This window comes from Chenopodium album, chromosome 26, assembly GCF_948465745.1.
Source record: "Chenopodium album chromosome 26, dcCheAlbu1.1, whole genome shotgun sequence".
In the NCBI taxonomy this organism is placed as follows: Eukaryota; Viridiplantae; Streptophyta; class Magnoliopsida; order Caryophyllales; family Amaranthaceae; genus Chenopodium; species Chenopodium album.
Genome location: NC_137859.1, coordinates 35,059,473 through 35,080,304, shown reverse-complemented (window position 1 = coordinate 35,080,304; position 20,832 = coordinate 35,059,473). Strand labels below are relative to the sequence as shown.

At 32.4% G+C, this 20,832-nt stretch overlaps 3 protein-coding genes across 3 annotated transcripts; 2 read left to right on the top strand and 1 right to left on the bottom strand.

Annotated features, from left to right (window-relative positions):
- Positions 1-2,135: 2,135 nt before the first annotated feature.
- Positions 2,136-7,281, top strand: LOC145617659 (F-box/LRR-repeat protein 3-like). Its single transcript, XM_081672385.1, has 8 exons — positions 2,136-2,967; positions 3,887-4,012; positions 4,114-4,218; positions 4,294-4,687; positions 4,769-4,898; positions 5,540-5,834; positions 5,971-6,222; positions 6,910-7,281. Exons 1-8 carry the CDS (start codon positions 2,308-2,310, stop codon positions 6,970-6,972), a joined length of 2,025 nt encoding a protein of 674 aa, XP_081528511.1. The 5' UTR covers positions 2,136-2,307; the 3' UTR covers positions 6,973-7,281.
- A 7,068-nt stretch (positions 7,282-14,349) lies between these two features.
- LOC145616508 (putative WRKY transcription factor 26) lies at positions 14,350-17,217 on the top strand. Its single transcript, XM_081671244.1, has 5 exons — positions 14,350-14,818; positions 15,011-15,136; positions 15,640-16,220; positions 16,319-16,480; positions 16,570-17,217. Exons 1-5 carry the CDS (start codon positions 14,438-14,440, stop codon positions 16,949-16,951), a joined length of 1,632 nt encoding a protein of 543 aa, XP_081527370.1. The 5' UTR covers positions 14,350-14,437; the 3' UTR covers positions 16,952-17,217.
- Positions 17,218-17,500: 283 nt separating this feature from the next.
- LOC145618180 (CASP-like protein 4B1) lies at positions 17,501-19,922 on the bottom strand. The gene is made up of 3 exons (XM_081672966.1): positions 19,420-19,922; positions 19,147-19,282; positions 17,501-17,938 (listed from the first exon to the last, which is right to left on the bottom strand). The coding sequence occupies exons 1-3, from the start codon at positions 19,686-19,688 to the stop codon at positions 17,747-17,749; spliced, it is 597 nt and encodes a 198-aa protein (XP_081529092.1). The 5' UTR covers positions 19,689-19,922; the 3' UTR covers positions 17,501-17,746.
- Between the last annotated feature and the right edge of the window lie 910 nt (positions 19,923-20,832).

The window sequence follows — 20,832 nt, the reverse complement described above, 5'->3', positions numbered from 1 at the left end:
AATACAATCAAAATTTAGCTCAAGTTAGTGAGGATAGCTTATATGGTTAGAGTTTTTCCCTCAACGTTAGGATATCATGAAATCGATTCTCATTATCCGCTCATGTGAATATGTGATTCTCCAAACACAAATAAAAAATCTCAAAGAAACTAAACTAAACATAATCTTATATAAATGTGTAAAGTTAACTTATTTGGATCTTCTTCGAGCTTATTATAAAAGGTAATATAAATATACAAATAACCAACATTGATGAGCTTCTATCTTCATCAAACGCTTATTTGAGCTCAATTTATGACTTGAAGCCAACAACTCTTTAGTCCTCACAAGTATATCTTCTTTTCTAAAATCATAAGGATAATTTTCAAAATCTTAATCTTCAATCTATGTGATGGCTTTGTAAAAATTTCTCAAAAATATTGGTTGGGTTTGAAATTAGGTGGGAAAACAAGTTGTAATGTGAGTCTATCAATGAAAAATAGGCTAAACTCTGATACAAATTGACCATGATATGATATAATCTCGTAGGTTTGTGCAAAAAAATTAACATAATGATTATGACTTTTAATGGTAACTCATTTTGATGAACTAACTTATCACGTGTATCATGAATAGTCGAGTATACCACATGTATTAAGGGTATATGAATAAAGTTTTAAAATCACAAGGGTTAACCCAGTTCTTGTTATTATTCCATTTATCTCACATTTTTTTCAAACCCTTGTCACTATACTAGGAAATGCAGTATTAGGAAAGATATGATATATTATTTGATTACAAGATATATTTTCTTATAGTTTATCTTAGGAAAAGATAATTAGTTTCCTAAGTTAGATAAGTTTTGGTTTCCTTGTTGCTCAAGGAGAGATCTTGTATAAATATGGATGTTGGGTGGAATATTATGATCAAGAAATACAATTCTAATTCTTCTATATTTTCTAAACATTATCATGCAGTGTATTTAGTTCATATCTATCTTTTTTTAGTTGAAATGTAAATGCGATTATTTGATGCGAGTCAATGTCGTGTTTATGTAGTTAATTAGTGATAAAGTAGGAGTGAAGATTAACTAAGGATTAAGGCCCCGTTTGGTTTCATATAAAACATTTTCAATGGAAAATTAGTTTTCATGGAAAACATAATTTTAAGGAAAAGCACAATCGCATATTAATTTTCCTTTGTTTGGTTGCATAGAAGAAAAGTTCAAGAAAAATAAATAATAGGAGTGAAAATGTAAGGATGAATGAGAAGGAAGTAAAAAGGAGGTAAGAAGGAAAGAGGAAAATGTAGTTTCCCTTGTTTTGTGAAGAAAAATGTTTTCTATCATTATGGACGAAATTTTCCACACATGGGAAAATTGTTTTCCAACCCTTCACAAACCAAAGAAAGGAAAATGGGAAAAAAAAAAAGAGAAAATATCATTTTCCATAAAAACATTTTACATTAAACCAAACGAGGCATAAGAAACAACACTTCTTCCCATAGTTAATGTTTGTTACATATAAATTCATAAGAAATGACAAGTGAAATTTAACATTTTAATAATTTTGTAATATTTTAATATTTAATATTTCAAAATATATTTGTAGGTAAGATGAAGGACCTTATTAAATCGGCTAACACACAAGTTCAATCGGCTTAGCTCCACAGGTTAACGCTTAAGAGTGTAGAGGGAAGAGGTAAATCCCCCTACTCCCAAACAATTGTGGTTAACGGGACTCAAACACGTGACCTCAAAATAACAATATGAGTTTCCCACCAATTTTTATAAAAGTATTTTTAGGGTCTGTTCTGATTTACTGAATTGGACTAAACTGAACTGAAAAGAGCTGAAATGAATTGTTTATGAGAGAAGGAAATTAGAAACTGAATTGAACTGAACTGATTAAAGCTGAATTTAACTGAACTGAACTGATTGGAGCTGAACTAAACTGAGATTAAGTTGAACTGAATCGGCCCTAATTATGCAGAGTGATACATTAGTAATTGAAGGGCAATATTGTCCTCATATAAAAAAGACAAAAGAGTGACCTAACTTTTGAAAAAACAAACGAAAAAGGACAATAATGTAAATTTTACACTCATTATAAGTTTCCTTTCAGATCACACTCTGCTCTTCTCAAATTCTCATCAACCACCTTCCTCATTATCCTTGCTTTCTCTCTCCTCTCATTTCTCTCTCTCTCTCTCTCTGTTAGCCGTTAACTCTCATTTCAGCTACTTAATCATAAATTTTATACTCTTAATTAATTTCAATTAAATTAAACCCTTCAATTTTCTGCTAATTGCCGCCATTAAAGCTCCAAAATGAAGAAACAGAGATCAACAATGGCGGAAGCTTCATCTTCAATTGCAAACTTGTTCGATCTACTTAGTGAAGAGCTTGTTTTTATAATCCTCGATTATCTCAACGACAACAATCCGCAAGACAAGAAATCATTCTCTTTAGTATGTAAATCGTTTTATTCAATTGAATCGAAGCATCGTAGAACCCTAAAACCTCTTCGTTCTGAGCATTTACCTTCGATTCTTACTCGTTACCCGCAAATTTCAACCCTAGATTTGAGTCTTTGTCCTAGAATCACCGATTTTTCTCTCTCTGTGATTGCGAAGGCGTGTGGTAATACGCTGCGTTTTATCGATTTGTCGAGGTCGAAGTTTTTCACCGGGAATGGTTTGGCGGTTTTGGTGGCGAATTGCCGGAGTTTGACGGCGTTGGATTTGTCGAATGCGACGGAATTGCGGGATTCGGCGGCGGCGGCGATTGGTGAAGCGAAGAATTTGGAGAAGCTTTGGTTAGGGCGGTGTAAATTGATTACTGATATTGGGATTGGTTGTATTGCTGTTGGTTGCCCTAAATTGAAGACAATTGGCTTGAAATGGTGTTTGGGAATTGGTGATTTAGGTGTTGAACTTGTTGCTGTTAAGTGTAAAGAGCTTCGCAATTTGGATCTTTCATATTTGCCGGTATATTTTCTGTTCCTAATTTCTATTAATCTAGGTTGCAAATTGTAAAACGCTTTCATTTTTTTAAGAATTTTGATTTTGATATTTAGTTACTGCAAATTTGAATTGGGTTTTTGCTGTTTTGAGCTTTGAAATGGTGATAGTTTCATTCTGGGTTTATAATGCATGTTTATCATTGAATTTGAAGTATGATTTTCTGTTACTAGTGAAAAAAGAAATACTTGGAATGATTTTTGACGGAATTTAACCTTTCATTGATTGCAAGTTTGCCACTTTTCATGTCCGAAATGTGGGGTGTTTGCTTATTACATATATTCTTCATATCATCTTATTGTAACTGATGATATTGATGGTTAAAGATGTGTCTTATTGACCGTGGAAAGTCAAATGGGGCAATCATATAGGGACGGGACGAAGGGAGTATATGGGTCTATTTTGCGTTGCCAATGTTTCTCTGGGTGTATGTATGATTCTGGTAAGAAGTATTACAAGCTGTTTGTTTATTTGATATTGTGCTGGAATCTGATTTATATTTTTTGCTTGAAGGGTATAATCAGTTTTGTGGCATATGCTTTTTCTGGAGTATTCCGATGATATTGACACCTTTGGTTTGTATTTTCCGCACTCGATTCTGTTTAGGTTGGTATTTCATTTGGTAATGACTGATGAAATGATATGAAAGCCCCTTTTCTGATACTATTAGAAGTTTTGTGATAGTTATTAGCTAAAGGTGGTCATTGATATTGAGCACTAATGGTAACTGATTTATTGCATGTATAATTAGCAAATCTTTTATGGAAAGTAGCTTGGAAGCATATACTTCTTTTTTTACTTTAATGAAAATCATTCAAACATGTTAGGCTGCTAGGCTGCTTAATGAAAAGGAAAAGTCTGATTTTGCTGTATTTTCTTGATTCAGATCACTAGTAAATGCTTACCAGCTATATTGAAGCTACAGTATCTCGAAGAGTTGATTCTAGAAGGTTGCTTTGGGATTGACGATGATAGCCTTACTTTATTGAAGCAAGGTTCTAAGTCACTGAAGGTATTGTTCATATGAAATTTATTGACTGCCCTAATATATTTTTTTTTCTCTTTTCATTGATGGAAGAATAATTGTCCTAATTGGTGTTCTTGTGTTTGTAGAATCTTGACATATCAAGTTGCCAGAATGTGAGTGACACAGGGTTATCTTCATTGACTAGTGGGACTGGCTGTCTGCGGCAATTAACGTTAGCATATGGCTCTCCTGTAAGATTTCTTTTCTTTTAAATCAATAATATGTGGATTATCTGCCCTGTTTCTTACTTTGTCTTGTATTTTCAGGTCACCCTTGATCTTGCTCGTAGTTTGCAGAGGCTGTCTAAATTGCAATCAATCAAACTTGATGGTTGCCTAGTTACATGTTCTGGTCTTCAGGCCATTGGCAATTACTGTGCTTCACTACGGGAGCTGAGCTTGAGTAAATGCTCTGGTGTGACTGATGAAGGCCTGTCCTCTTTGGTTAAGAAGCAAAAGGAGCTCCGGAAGTTAGACATTACATGTTGTCGGAAGTTAACTTGCGTATCTATTGCCCATGTTGCCTATTCCTGCACATCTCTCACTTCTCTGAGGATGGAGTCTTGTACTTTGGTTCCTAGGGATGCCTTTGTTCTAATTGGTCGGAAATGCAATTTACTTGAGGAACTTGACCTTACTGACAATGAGATAGATGATGAAGGTTTGATGTTTGCATCTATTTGAGTTATTTGGATGTTGTGTTGTTTATTGCAGCGAGCTTACAGCCACCGTTTCTATGCAGGTCTAAAGTCCATCTCCAAGTGCTCAAATCTGTCAATTCTTAAACTTGGAATCTGCTTGAACATAACTAATGAGGGGCTGAGTTATATTGGAAATCGCTGTTCAAAGCTTGTGGAACTTGACTTGTACAGGTTTGTGGATCAATAAATTTATCTTTTACTGCCAATTTAGCTGTCTGCCTGTCTGTACAGTCCTCTGTTTTAAGAACAGTTGTTTACTCCTAAAAACTGTTTCAAAAGACTCCCATGAGTGAGAAGTATAGCCAGAGGTTTAGTGCTTGAGGCACTTGCATTACAAATTATACTCCACGCACCCGAAAACATATTTCTTATTTAACTAATCTTCACTCCCACAACACAGTTGTCCATCAATTTCTAATGTACCCCTTTGTTAAAACACCACGAATAGTGTAATCTACGGAGAAATTAGTAGAGAACAATGACATCTCACTACAGAATACAGATCCCTGAAATTAATTTTTTCTTTTCATGTATGAAAGGCTAAAAAGGGGATTTTCATAAGAATGAATGCTACTGTAGAAAATTGCTAATAGGATAAAGAAAAATTATCTATACTGAGAATCTGTAAGAGAAGGTCCTGGAAAACAATAGGTGATTTTCCTTGAATCAATTACAATTTTGAACATGTGATTCTTGTAAGTAGGAATACCAATATATGTGTGTGTGTGTTTTATTTAATTATTTATTTATATTATTATTATTATTTTTAGTTACACTTCTCTACATATGTCTAATGCTGTTTGCTGGATCAGGTCCATGGAGATCACCGATTCAGGCATCACAGCAATTGCTCGTGGCTGTCCCAGTCTAGAAACGATCAACATTTCCTACTGCAGTGGGATCACAGATGCTGCTTTGATTTCTATGTCAAAATGTGCAAAATTAAGCACCTTAGAATGCCGTGGATGTCCTCTCATTACATCTCTCGGTATAGCAGCTATTGCCGTTGGTTGTAAGCACCTCACCAAGTTAGATATAAAGAAGTGCTATAAAATTAATGATTTTGGAGTCCTACCTCTCGCTCACTTTTCTCAAAATCTTAAAGAGGTATCTTCTTCTGCTTCCTATCTTGTAAATGTTTTAAGACTTCAACTCTTTCCTCCTCTCATTTTAAATGCCACATCTAGCTACAAAATTTTGGGTGAACAATGTTTGATGAACTTATCTTGTCTCTGATCCACAGATAAATATGTCGTGTACATCGATTACAGATCTTGGATTGTTGTCCCTTGCAAGCATTAGCTGTCTACAGAGCATGGTCATTTTGCACTTGAAAGGCTTGAGCCCAAGAGGTTTAGCTGCAGCCCTACTGGCTTGTGGAGGGTTGACAAAAGTCAAGCTTCATTCGTCATTCAAATCCTTACTTCCACAGCCACTTTTTGAACATCTAGAAGCCCGTGGTTGTGTATTCCAATGGAGAGAGAAAATGTTTCAGGTAAAGTTAGTTGTACCCTCTACAAGCTTAATTAATCTCCGTACAAATAGTGAATATTCTAATCACTGACAGAATAAATAATTAATGTAGTGGCTAATAACATGATTACGTGTTTGATACGAAGTATTATTGGATTGTATTCTATCTTTTCCTTATTGAAATGCAAGTTGTTGATACTCCGTACTTTTAGGCGAGACCGTTGTATATTTTTAATGGTGCATCATTTCAGTTTACGCTAGGTGATTAGATAAGTAATAAGTAGGTTTCGGGAATTGGAAGCAGTGTAGTGAATGCTTTGGGCCTTGGCCCATCTTGTTTGTGAAGGGAGTGCTGCAATCTTAGTCCAATGATAGGATGCCGTAGGAAGTTGGAACTTACCTTAGTTCTTTTGATTGATAATGACTTAAAAGAGTGATAGACAGAGATATCTCTTGTTTTCGTTTCAATTTTATTTATGAATTGAAAATTTGCTAGTTATTTCTCTATCGATTTGATACGAATATAGTGGAACATGAATCAAATGAATAGTGAGAGATGAGAAATATTTTGACGGCGATGATTTTTCTATGAATTTAAAGTTGCTGGTTATTTTTCACAAAGATGTAAGATTCTATTATAATGATTTGAAGTGAATTTATTGAATATGTACCATGAAGTTGCTGATTTTTTGTTGTTAATGTTGAACAGGATGAGTTAGAAGATTCCAAGTCTTGGAAACTGCAAGTAGCAGAACTGAACAATGACTCTTGAAACCCTTCTGTTTAAAAGAAAATCATTTTTTTTTATATGGTACGTCTTTTGTATCATTGTATGTATATGAAGTTAAATGTTGTAATGTATGGCTGTTAGTCTGTTACCCTCTTTGTAATCTGAATAAAATGTGCATATGATCAAAGGAAAAATACTGGCAAAATATAAGTTTGAGAAGGGTTGGGACACTTCTACAAAGTATTACTTGTACTCCCTTTGGTCTCAGTTTCGTATATTGTTCTCCTTTCCTTATTAAGGTGTTTAAGAAAGATGTTTCTATTTCGAGTCGTTCTCAGTTTTGACATTATATATCACCATGTGTAGTATACTGGAACTTGAGCAACTTAAGCTTCTAGGCGAGCGATTGGACATTGGTAAAACCTTCGTATATGGATTCTGTTTATAGTCCACAGCTGAATTTGGAAACGTGCACACTTGGACAGCTGAGAACTTTCCTAATGTATGAATGAACTTTCTGTAGACTTTTCCTCGACGTTACTAAATACAAATATACGGTATAAATACGGTTGGTTTGCGTATAAATAACCTCAATAGAAGTATAGAACATTGTTCACGACCTTCAAGTTTCTAGAAGTGAAAAATTTTCTCTTTCACCTTTTCCTTCTGTTTCAACCTTAAAAGATCAGTCAAAATATCAGACGTTTAAAAATTCCTTAATGATTTTCACCCACCAATTTATTGGAAATCGTATCAAGCCAATTGTATCGAGGATTTATCAATTAGAATTTGGTTTAGTAGTAAACCGGTTGGTAATATTTATACCTCAAAAGCTTAATACAGTACGAAGAAATCCATTACGAGAACTCTAAAGGTGTAGATTCACTTATCCTTCCTCCACCCTTAAGTGGTGGTGATTACTACGAGATATATAAAAGGCATTAAAGTCTTAAAAGTTATACTACTAATCAACCTAAAAGAAGCATAAATCAATTTCTTAGCTATATGTTCTTTGATCTATTCGTCAAAGTTTCAAACCTTTCAAAAATAGGTAAAGTGCTTTAAGTTTGACATACTATAAATCAAATATGCAATGATTGTTAAGGAAAATTATTAAACAACCGTTATTGTAAAGTGTAAAGATGAACATAGGAGGAAGTTACTCTATTTTGGCCCTATTGGCCACAAAGTGGACCTTTTGTAGTTAACTCGACCCCAATCTCTGAAAATAGTTACAACTAATTGATTGATGTCAATTATATCATCCTTTTATTAAGGTAATTGAATGTAGATGTGATTATGACCCCAAACAAGTTAGCGTGGTGAGAATTCTACTTGCTGTTGCTACTTTTTTTTTTTTTTTCCTACATTTGATAACTTAGATATGAAACAAGTTGAAATTGAATAAAACGACTTGTCATATTTATATGATAATAATATTAAAAGAAAGATTGATATATATGTGAATTGAAAATAATTGTATGTTTATAGATGAATCAGATTGGTACGTTACTCTATTCATTACTACATCCATTCTTAAATGAACTTCTTGTTTTGACAGTGATTGTCTCACAAAAAAGTCAAAATAAGATCATTTTTTTAAAAAGGGGGAGTATTAAACTATCAATTGATATTATGATGTTGGTTTGATTGTAAGCCCATTAGAAAAAGACTTATGTAGAAGCCCAATAAAAACAATTAATCATGATACAAAGTGCAATTTAAGCTCCTGTCCCATTACTAGTTGGAAAAAAAGAATGTCCCATTAATTTGAAAATTTATGCAAAGAGAATTCAAAAATCTTTGTGGAGAATGAGTGTCAATAGAACCAATAATTCAAGAAGAGATTATTGGAGCTCATGTTAGTTGGAAGTGCAAGAGAGTGAATAGGAGTATAAGAGAAGAAGACTAATTGATTTTTCCCTTTGGGATGAAGCTTTGATGTACTAGTATATAGCCAAACTCTCGATAAAAACCCGATAAAAACCTTAAAAATCATATAATAAAAACCTTAAAAATCATATATTAAAAACCTTAACTAGTATATTTTTCCCTAGTTATTAAAAACCCGATAAAAATCTATAAATCATATATTTAAATGTTTTATGCATGTCTATATGAGTTGATTTACGATCCTACTTGATTTTACACACTTCTCTTAACTAGCGAAAACCTTAAAAATTTAAACATGCCTACAAAGATATTAATAAATATTTATTGTTTATTATTTATTGCTTAGTGGTTGAAAACTTTTTTTTATTAATAATTAGGTTTTTATTTATAATTTAGATATATTCAATTAAATTGGATTTGATTTTTGATTCGATTAGCCCCTTTTAATCAATCAATTACATAGTACTAAAAGCGAATATAAGAGGACACTTGTCAATGTATTATTAAATAAATTTCCGCCACAATTACTTTCTAAAAAAAAAAAAAAAATTGCATTTAGATTATGACTTTTATTTTATATAAAATCTAAAGTAAACTTCTTAAAATATCAAATTGCACATATAACTATATCACATATTTGAATATTTTATCTCTCATGTTTTTATTGTTCTAATACGAAGTATATTTCATACGGTTTTATATTGATCAATCGATTAAATTCTTTTAATATCTAATTAAATTTTTGTTATAGTTAGTCAACATCCGTGCATTGCACGGGATTTAACCTATTTTAAATTAAAGTAGAATCTCGTTTTGATAGCTTTGCATCTAATGCGAGCTTGTATAAAGCAAATGATGTATTTATGACATTGACTGAACAAAAGTTAACTGAACTGATCGTATTGGAGCTGAGCTGAACTGAATTTAACTGAATATTTTATGAGAGAAGGAAATTAAGAACTGAACTGAAAATCATCTGAAGAAAACAGGCCCTAATACATAACTCTTTTTGTTTTTCGAGTTCATTGAATTTGGCTATTTGGGTGAAGATAAAGATATTATTTCATTCACTATTACACCACAAGTGTTATAAGCATTAACTTGAGCAACAAGAAGAGTGTGGCTGATATTTGCTTAGAAAAAAGTTTGTAAGACTTAGATAATAGATATGAATACTATATATGATGTGAAAGGGATTAGAGGAGCATGGATTGAAATTAATAATTTTCTTGTATCCTAAATTTATGACATCATTTGATATGTTCTTGATGATTTGATTCTTCAAGGGTTTTATAGTGACGTGTATGAACCAATTACTTGTTGCATCATCATCTTCAATTTCGTGAATTAAGAAAATCAGACAATAACGTTTATTGCGTTTTTGTTCCTTCATTTGAAAGAATTAGGTATAGGCCATATTTTGATGTTTGACAATATATTTTTAACTAGAAATTTGATTTTTATATATCTTCATAATTTTGTTCGTTTAAACTTATTTTTTTTTACTACTCTATCCGTCCCTAAATTACATTCCTACTTTTCTTTATTATGTGAGGAATATGTACTTAAAATAAGAATGTAATATAGGGATGAAGGAAGTAATTTAAATAAAAAAAAAAAGTTATTTAAATCGGTGTTTGCTTATATGTACGATGATTAATATGCATTAGAGTTACAACAAAAGGTGCACGTCATTAATGAAAAGAAATTTGAGGTAGATAGAGCTCACGTGTGTTGTCCATTTTGAAGGGGGAGGAAGGGGACTTAAAACATTAAATGATCGACGTACGTAAGACTATAGGCGGCATTGTGTCATTAACTATAATACAAGTAGTAGATGGTTAAAGTTTTGTGGTAATACATGTAGGATATGAGCATAAACACTGTCTATAATATTTATCATTTGTTGGTCTCCACATTATAAAAGAAAAACAGAATTCAAAAACATTATATAAACAAATTCTTAGTTGTTCGCGAGTATATTTTTCAGGTATTCAAATGTGTTTTATACACTCATTTTGTCAGTTTGCTCTTTTAAATGTCTTCAAATGAGCTAAAAAACCATTGGGATTTATAGATCCAACTACTCACCTTCCCACCCCAAATACATATTAGGAAGGATTGAGAATAGTTCATAGTATTAAGGATAAAAGTGATTTTGTAGATAGAGAAAAAAAAAAAAATGAGTAAGTCTGTGACAAACCTTACTTAAATGAGAAATGATATTTTTCATTTAAGGGATAAGAATTTTGAGAAAGATTAGGCTTTTGTTTATGACATAACGAATAACTTATGTTTTCTATTAAAAAAAATATATTTTTTCTTAAATAAAGTTATGAACATGTAAGTATGTAATTATTATTATTATTATTTTTTTTTTTTTTGACAATGGGTAATTAAGTATGTTAATGGTGTGTTTCACAAAAAAAAAAAAAAAAAAAAAAGGTGAATCTTTTCATCATAAAACACACAAAATTCAATTAAAAAGGTCTTGAAAAATAAAATGGAGTACATCATAATCAATAGTCCAATTTTATTGATGTATCCAAAATTCCAAATGAATTTTTAGACTAATATTCAAAACCTACATGACACAAGTGTTCGTCTTAAATTCAACACCATAGATTTACTTATACTTTCTATATTATTGTTTCTTTATTTTATTATTGTTTTTGCTATATTGAGAACTTGCATCATAAAATTTACTTATACTTTCTATATTATTGGTGAGAATATAAAGTCAAAGTTGACCTTCTAATAATAATAATTTTAAAAACCCCATTTTCTCATCCTTCCTCTTCATTTTTCACTTTTTTTTTTTTTTTTTTTTTTTTTTTTTTTTTTTTTTTTTTTTTTTTTTTTTTTTTGCTTAATGACTTCTGCAACAGACCATACAAGACTTTGACCATTTTTTTCTATGTTAAAACATTGTTGTATTATATCTCAAAGTATATATTTACCATATGAACTTGTTAATAAAAAAATACAAAGTATAATCTTGTTTAATTGATAAACTAAAATACTAAAGGCCAAATATATATATGTTTGCTAGAATGAAACTCAAAATGTTAGATTACTATCAAAAAGTAGAGAAAGTATTATATCTACTATTTTCATTAGAATATTATCATACTATCTTCCATGATGACATGTGTAGTATGCCTTTAATTAATTTTAATAATATTTGAGATTATGGGCATGTTCACTTCAACTTAATGTCAGTTCAATTCAGTTCAATTCAGCTCCATTCAGTTCAGTTTAGTTCAGCTCCAATCAGTTTAGTTTAGTTCAGTTTTGCTCCAATCAGTTTAGTTCTGTTCAGTTGAGTTCAACTCCTAATTTCCTTCTCTCATAAAATATTTATTTGAGTTGAGTTAAGTTTAGTTCAGTTCAACTACAATCAGTTCAGTTTAGTTCAGTTCAGCTCAATTCAGGTGATGTGAACAGGCCCTATATTTAAGTAGAGAAAGTATAATATGTATATATATATATATATATATATATATATATATATATATATATATATATATATATATATATATATATATATATATATATATTCTTATCCTAATAAAACTACGTGATAAAGTTAAACAAGCTAAATCGAAAACTGAATTCGCCCCAACCTCAAATTTGGATTTTCGAAGGACGCGACCCCCAACCCACGGGGAAGCACAGACACAACGGAGGGAAGCTACGACTTAAGAAAATGGCTCGGTTAAAAGCCATACATTCAATTGTCCCCAATTTGGATCGGCAAGGGTGGAGCACTGTCCCATTAATAGGGTCAATTGATTTCAATTAAAAACTTTAAAAATCTTACTGTATTATAAGTAAATTACTTTAAATTTAATTGAACCACAAAACATGAGGAAGACAATTTGTGTGAATGTAAACAAATATACCAATATTAGAAACATGCAAGCATATATCCTTCGAATATCCACATACGAAATATGTGAAAGGCATGTCCAGAAGATCTTGGAATCGATTTTCACCCCTGCCCTTGTGGCTCTCTAAACATAAAAAAAAAAAAAAAAAAAATGAAAGGCATATAGATATTATTCATTAAGAATTTGGGTAACAATTTATCTAAGTTTAACTTAGAGTAACTTTTAATTATGTTAGCTTGAACTTGAAAAAAAAAAAAGATTCTAACTCCACCACGACTATCTTCAATTCGGTGAATCGAACCTAAGGCTAGAACGTGGGCCAATGCAAACTCCTAGCTCACTTAGCTCCTAAGGGCCTGTTCTGTTCAACTTAATTTCAATTCAACTCCAATCAGTTTAATTCAGTTTCGTTCTTAATTTCAATTCCTTTTCTCATAAACAGTTCAGTTCAGTTCAGTTCAGTTCAATTGTTTTCTGTAAATCAGAACAATCCCTTAACTTTTACCATTTACTTTGAAAAGGAATGTAAAAATGATACCCAAATGGATTGAATCATCTTATGTAATGAAATGATTCGGGTAATTTGTCTTGCTCAATTACTCCATGTATAGATAAGTATATCTGTCTCCATCTTTGTCTAATCTATCTTAACTTATGGTACAACCGCTAGCTATCTTTATATTACTCGCATATACTCTTCCACGACTCCACGTACTAATGAAACAATCTATCTTCTATTCACTTGGTACAAATCTTTAATTAACATTTGTGGACTAGATATATTTAATCTATGAATTGAGAATATGATATGCCAAAACAAAGCAATAACCTAATGGCTAGATTAAGCCAAACTCCCAACTCACTTACCTTACCCCTAACTTTATACCATTTACTTTAGAAAGAAATGTAAATTGATGTCCAAATGGATTGAATCACCTTGTGAAATAATTGGGTAATTGGTCTTGCTATGTTACACCATGGATAAATCCATTTATCTCCATCTTCATCAAACCTATCTTAACTTATGATACGACGGCTAGCTATCTTTACATTAGTGTGTTCACATTTAATTTTCCACGTACTAATAAAACAATCTATCTATTCAATTAGTAATTAGTATAAATCTTAATCAATTAACATTTGCGGACTAGATAGTCTTCATCTATGTATGAATCAATATGATTTGCCAAAACAAAGCAACAATCTTCATAGCTTGTCATTTCTGTTGCTCTTACAATATTGCACTAAATATGAAGGAACACCCTTTTACAAATGACGTGCCATTGCATGCCACATGGCATAATCTAGATATCATTCCAAAGTGCCGGCGCTCTAATGGCATTCTCCTCTTCTCTTCTTTGATTTCCAAACAAACTAATAGCCCCCACAAATGGGACCCACTTTTTAGAAAATGTTGGCCAAGTCAAGTCAAGAACACAAGCTTTGACTCTCCCCTAAAAATATTTTCTTTTCCCTTCTCATTTTATTTATTTTTTTCCTCCTCAAAATTCCCAAAATACCCTTTTCCACGGTCAAACTTTTCCTTCCCTCACCTTCTTAGAAAGACCTCCTCAAAGACCTTCATTTTCAAGCCATCTTCACCACAATCCCACTTCAAATTTTTTTCCAAACAATCTCCTCTTTATTTACTCCATATATCTTCCTCTTCAAACTTTCATTTCCATTACACTCAAATCTTTCTTTTATCGCGCTTTCTACAAATGTCTTCCTCAGTAGCAAGCTTAGAACCCTCTTTATCATTCAACAATAGTAGCTTCTCCTTTACCAACCTCATGAACTCCTCCTCCTCCTTTACCGATTTCTTCGCTAACACGACGAATGATGATCATGTGTTGGAGAGTGATTACAACATTATTTCCAAGGAGAAGAATACTAATATCACTAATAATGATCATAATAGTAATAGTAGTAGTAGTAATTGGTCAGGATTTGATCAGTTGATTGAAGTTCCTAAGTTCAAGTCTATGGCTCCTTCTTCTCTTACAGTTGCCGACCCTACTCCTCTTGCTTCGTCTTCCTCGTTTTTGAACACTCCTAATGCTTTCAGCCCCTCCATCTTCTTAGATTCGCCTCTGCTCAATGTAAGTATCTCATCTCATCTCATCTCATCTCATTTCTTTGACTTTATTTTCAATGATAGATTTCCCGTACTTGCACTGTTATCTATAAGGTTGCGTACATCTGAACCTCATGCAACTCCCCGATCCTGCCTCAGGCAATCGGGATTGTTTGTATAATGGTTATTAACTTAGGTGTGTTATTTATATGTGCAGAGTTTCCCATCTCCAACTGTAGGAGCCTTTGGTGGTGAGAGTTTCAATTGGACTCAACTTGGTGCTAATAAAGATGAAGGAAGAACTAACAACAATTTCACTTTCCATGCTTCAAACAATTCAATTGTAAGTCCTTTTTTTTCTTTTTACTTTTTTTATTCTTGTTTGATGATCAAATTAGCTCTGTTCTTGAGTAAATCTCATCCAAAAACATAACAAATAATTAATAAATAGATGTATTAATAATATTACTAATATTATAATGATAATACTACAAATATGCACAATTATTTCAATCCTAGAAAAAATCCACCGTATGAGTTGGTTGAAATGATATTTAATTAATTTAGAACCGTACATTATGTAATTTAATGCCCACCAAAAAGACTTTGCATAGGATTACAAAGTCTAAGTCAATGCATAAAATGACAAGAAATTTATATATATTTAATTTAATTTTGATATATAGCCGCCACTACTTCTAGAAGCCTACATATTTATATACATAAATAAATTAAAATTATAGAAAGATAATAATTTTAATTATTTTCTATTTCTATGTTCTCACCTAATAAAATCTAAATTTAATTTAAGTTCTGACATTTTTGTCTGACATTAATCATGTGCAGGAAGGGTGGAATTTGGATGAACCCAAGAAACAAAATGAGATGATTAACAAAGATCAGATTAACTCGAAACCCGAGTTTAATACTAATATTAATAACAATCAAATTATGAACACAACACAATCAGATGCTACTAGAGGTTACAATGCTACACCAGTTCAGATGAATAGAGCTCAAAAAAGAGCTGAGGATGGATATTGTTGGAGGAAATATGGGCAGAAGCAAGTGAAGGGGAGCGAAAATCCTCGGAGTTATTACAAATGTTCACACCCGACTTGTCCTACAAAGAAGAAAGTCGAACGATCTCCTGAAGGTTATGTGACTGAAATTGTTTACAAGGGGAGTCACAACCATCCTAAGCCTCAGCCTGGCAGAAGATCATCTGTGCAGAATAACAATAGCAGTGGGTTTGACGGTTCTGAGGGTTCTAATGCAGCACTTATTCAGGCACAGACTGATAATTATTCGGCCTTTACACCTGAGACATCCTCGGTGTCTGTTGATGAAGACGATGAGTTTGATCAGACTTCTGCAATGAGTAAATCAGTCAGGGATGATGATCATGAACCCGAATCCAAAAGATGGTAAGAGATTATTTCATTTTTTAGTTCCTGTTTTCGTCTATCTGTAGTATTAAAGTGTGTAATTTGTTCTGATCCCTTTCTGATACTTTTTATTACAGGAAAGGAGAGAATGAAGGGGAGGTGATGTCAGGGTATGGAAACAGAACAGTTAAAGAACCAAGAGTAATTGTTCAGACAACCAGTGAGATTGATATTCTCGACGATGGTTATAGATGGAGAAAATACGGGCAGAAAGTAGTGAAGGGCAACCCCAATCCTAGGTGAGCACACAGTTTGAGTTAATTTAGCAAAGTTCAATCTGATTATGTACATAGACAGTTCTAATGTTTAAATCTGAATGATTTTACAGGAGTTATTACAAATGCACCAGCTCAGGTTGCCCTGTAAGAAAGCACATAGAGAGGGCATCCCATGACACAAGAGCTGTGATCACAACCTACGAGGGAAAGCACAACCATGATGTGCCAGCAGCTCGTGGTAGTGCTAGCTATAACAATGCACCGATGCCAGTCAGGCCATCAGCCATAGCCAGCCAGCCTAACCAGATAATTGGCCTAAGGCCTCTTAACAACAACATATCAAGTGCCTCAAGACCAGAAGCTCACCAGGCACCCTTCTCTTTACAGATGCTGCAAAACACTGGCAGCTTTGGGTTCTCAGGGTTTGGAAATAATTCAGAAGCCAAGGAAGAGCCAATCGATAACATGTTTTTTGAATCTCTTCTTCGTTGAAAATCAGGAATGAACTTCCAATATAAATTATAGGGTTTAACAATTAGGTTTAGAATCATGTATTTCTTTGTTGTAAAAAGTTTTATACAAGCCTTTCAGACTCTATATAAGTCTTAGCTTCCACAGAATAATCATAGTTAGGTAATTTGTTTATTTGTTGAAAGGCCCTTAAGCTTTAAAGCTTCCCAGGCCATCAAAATATTTAGGCATGTAATATTTCCACCAAGTTGAATATCAAAGCTTCAGCATTTACACTTCTGAATCAACAGCAGGAAAAGTCCTTTAACTTTCAGAACAGGATAAATTTCAGTCAAGAGAGAAAAAAAGCTAAGAAAAGGGGGGAGATAAAGCGATAATCTGTTAAAAAACAACCTTGTTCTGATCCTTGGATAAGTAAGCAATAATAATAGTATAATACTTGGTTATTCCAATCAAACAAAACAATGAGAATTGTGGCAAACAGTAATCAGAACAAGAACAAAGTGAAATGTTGTTTTCTATATCGACTTTAAACACAATAACAGCCGTTAGCAGAGAAATGAAAGGCTGTAGCCTGTAAGTGTGAATTTCTATACTCAAATATTCATTAAAATATACATTTCAGACAAAGAAGAAAAAAACAAACCGAAGAATAAGGTACAATAAGTTGCAGGCAATCTGTGGCCTGAAGGGTTCCAATCAGATAGCCTAGGCCAACTCTAATCAGGTATATTAACAATATGCAAAGACTATACTGCATGAAAGAATCAAGTACAAGAATGTTTAGATTATAAAAATATGTATAAGAGGAAATTTTCATATAAATGACTGAGTAGAGAGCTTATAGCCAGCAATGACAGACGAACATGCCAATGAAATGAAAGCTAGGAGAGACATGCTTATGGCTGCTGCACATGAATCTGTGAAAATGTTGTCACCTCCTTCCCGCATTCTGTTTGTCATAGGTATGGCCGAAGAAGCTGATGACAGTAACAAGTATGCCAATATCTGCAAATAAACATTTGTTTCAGATTTCAGTTTAGTACCACAGAATCAATAGGCACACAATTTCCTGTTGATAAATATCTGTATAGACTTTTCTTGATTATATTAATATTAAATAAGCAATACTTCAAGCAAAAGCTTAATTAACTAATCTTAGTAGACCTGATCAACAAAAGTGCATGAACGACGACTAGCAGGTCAAATTGGGTCACAATTCATAACCACTACTTAAAGCTTTACATGCCCTGAAAGCTAGAATACCAAGTAAAAGATTTAATAGTATATTGTACCTATTAAACAACAGATGATAAGCATGTCACACTAACACAGACAAGCATGGACTACGTAGAAAATTTCAACTCTCATCCACCAAAGGGCCTTAACCCATAACAAAAGTTCAACATGTTGCATAATTAAGAAACAAAAGAAGACTCAGTCTACCACTTTTAAATAAAGCTACCAATTGATGCTTGCATTACACATGCTTTCATATTCGCGACCATTATATAAGACTATAAGTTTAATTCTAAAGCTTTAAGAACTCTTAGTTCAACACATCATTATAGAACTATGAAAAGCAAACCCATCCCCTCTATTATATCAGCAAATAAGTTGATTAATCTGATCAGAAATAGTGAAATTGCAAATGAAAAGAATAAATGATTGGTGTTATATGAACTATTGCTGCTACAGTACCACATGTCCATATGCCCACATCATTATAAACAATTGCAACTTTGAACAAAATGAACATTATTAAATTTTCTTAATCATGGTGCTCAATTTCATCATACAAATGGTGGCATGGTGCTCAAATCAATCTTCCCTATAAGGGAGGCACTCTTAAGGTACGTAAGTGTAAATTCTATTAAACACGTGAGTGTACCTAAAGCTAGTGTATACGACAATACCAGTAATTGACACTCACCCTCGTATTCCATTTGTCACCCGTTTCATTAGAAAAATATACCTTTGTCCACCAAGTGTTACTCAATATACTATGGAATAAAGACAACAAAGAATAAACAGAAAACAATGGGATAAAGTATCTTCTAGAATTATCCTTTCTACACTCATCCAAGAAACAAAAAACTTTAGAAGAACAGTGAAAAATTGAAGTTTAAAAAATCAGAAACTTTCTTGAAAAATGTCAAAATTAAAATAAATAAATAATAATACCCAAAAAAAAAAAAAAAAAAAAAAAACAATACCTGATCTCCAACAAAATCAATCATAGCTGCAGTCTTGGGATCAACAAATTGCTTCCCTCTAGATAACTCATTTACATGTCTAAAACATTGTAATCCTGTATATAGTGTTGATAATATTGCAATTGCCAACAAATACCTACATTTTCAATCACCCAAAAAAAAGCATTAATCCCAATTTTAAAACCCAATTATCTAATTCAACAAAACAAATAAAATACATCAACAATAACACCAATTGACGCGTGATTTTGTCATAAATTCCGAAACTAATACCTGAATTCTTCATAATTGCCAAAGTCCTGGCCACCACCATGATTGTTACTAGCCATAATAATAAAGGAAAGTAAAGAAAAAACCAAAGCCAAAGCTCTTAAAGTTAATGACCCTTTTCTAATTAAATCTTCTCTTTTCCATCGCCGGAGGATTGATCCAATACCGTGCTCTGTTTCGCCGGATGCCGTCGCCGCCACGGGTGATCCCCTCTCCATGTCATTTCCCGGTGAAGCCTTTCTTTCCAATTCTAAACCCACTGAATTTGACATGTTTTGATCAATTTAATTGTATTAAAATTGAGCTAAGTTTATTGAAATTTGAGAAATTTGAGATTCTTCGTATTTTTTTTTTTGGGTGAAGTGGAAGAAAAGGAAATGCAAAAAGAGGTGAGATGAAGAATTGAAGAAAAAAAAACAGAGTGGATTTGTTGTGTTTGTATTAAGTGAGTGATTTTTTTTTTTTTTTTTTTTTTTTTTTTTTTTTTTTTTTTTTTTTTGGGATAATATGCCAGCTTGGAAAAAGAAGGAGCTTTTTGTTTTATTTTATTTAATTTTGTGTAACTAACTTGTAACAGGGTGGCACTTAAAAACCCAAAAAAGAAAAATACAAGTATAGAAAAAGGGTGATAAATGAGAGTTTATTTGCCCCTTTTTAGGGTATAATATTAAGTTGAATGAAAGAAAGGAGATGATCCAAATAGTTGCGTAATTGATAATAAAGGTTCAGAGAGTCTACAGTACATGACATACATTGATATGTACTACAAACGATATGTACTGCTATGTACTACTAAATTATATATATATATATATTAAAAATTAAAATTTAATTCCAAAAAAAAAAAATCAATCCTTTCACATCCCTTTTCCCCATTGTGCGTGAAGCAAATTATAATAGAAAGGAACAAAATCACTCAATATATATCATTGAAGATTCAATTGAGGTAACTAATTTGATTTTTGTTAATTTTAAATCCCCCTCACTGATCTAAAAGACTAAAACCCTAATTAGTGTTTCTAATATTGAATCAACAAATTACCTTTATTGAGTTGGTGATTGATATTTCAAACATTGAATTAATGAATCATATTTCATTTAATCATTTTTGTATCAACGAAAATTAAAATTGAATAAATAAATTGGTGTGATAATAGAAATGAAGTGCAGCGGGTTGTATCTCTAATTTTTTTTACTGATCTTTTCTCTTCCGATAATCCGATGGAATTTGACGAGGCATTTGTGGCTGCGGAACGGCAGATGACAGATGAGATGAATGTGATTCTTGATCGTGAGGCATGAGCTATCTTCAGAAAGGATCAGAGTTGCTCACTTGCTCTGTTGCTTCTATTAAGAATTGTCAAATACGAAGCGATTATTTACAGCATTGTTGGATGTTTTTGCTTTTCAAAAGAA

Coding starts and splice junctions, on each gene's coding strand:
- LOC145617659 (XM_081672385.1), top strand. CDS start 2,308: ATGAAGAAACAGAGATCAACAATGGCGGAAGCTTCATCTTCAATTGCA. Junction 4,899..5,539: donor GTGGAACTTGACTTGTACAG/GTTTGTGGATCA, acceptor TTGCTGGATCAG/GTCCATGGAGATCACCGATT. Junction 5,835..5,970: donor TTTCTCAAAATCTTAAAGAG/GTATCTTCTTCT, acceptor TCTGATCCACAG/ATAAATATGTCGTGTACATC.
- LOC145616508 (XM_081671244.1), top strand. CDS start 14,438: ATGTCTTCCTCAGTAGCAAGCTTAGAACCCTCTTTATCATTCAACAAT. Junction 14,819..15,010: donor TAGATTCGCCTCTGCTCAAT/GTAAGTATCTCA, acceptor TTATATGTGCAG/AGTTTCCCATCTCCAACTGT. Junction 16,221..16,318: donor GAACCCGAATCCAAAAGATG/GTAAGAGATTAT, acceptor TTTTTATTACAG/GAAAGGAGAGAATGAAGGGG.
- LOC145618180 (XM_081672966.1), bottom strand. CDS start 19,688: ATGTCAAATTCAGTGGGTTTAGAATTGGAAAGAAAGGCTTCACCGGGA. Junction 19,283..19,419: donor GGCAATTATGAAGAATTCAG/GTATTAGTTTCG, acceptor TTGAAAATGTAG/GTATTTGTTGGCAATTGCAA. Junction 17,939..19,146: donor TTGATTTTGTTGGAGATCAG/GTATTGTTTTTT, acceptor GTTTATTTGCAG/ATATTGGCATACTTGTTACT.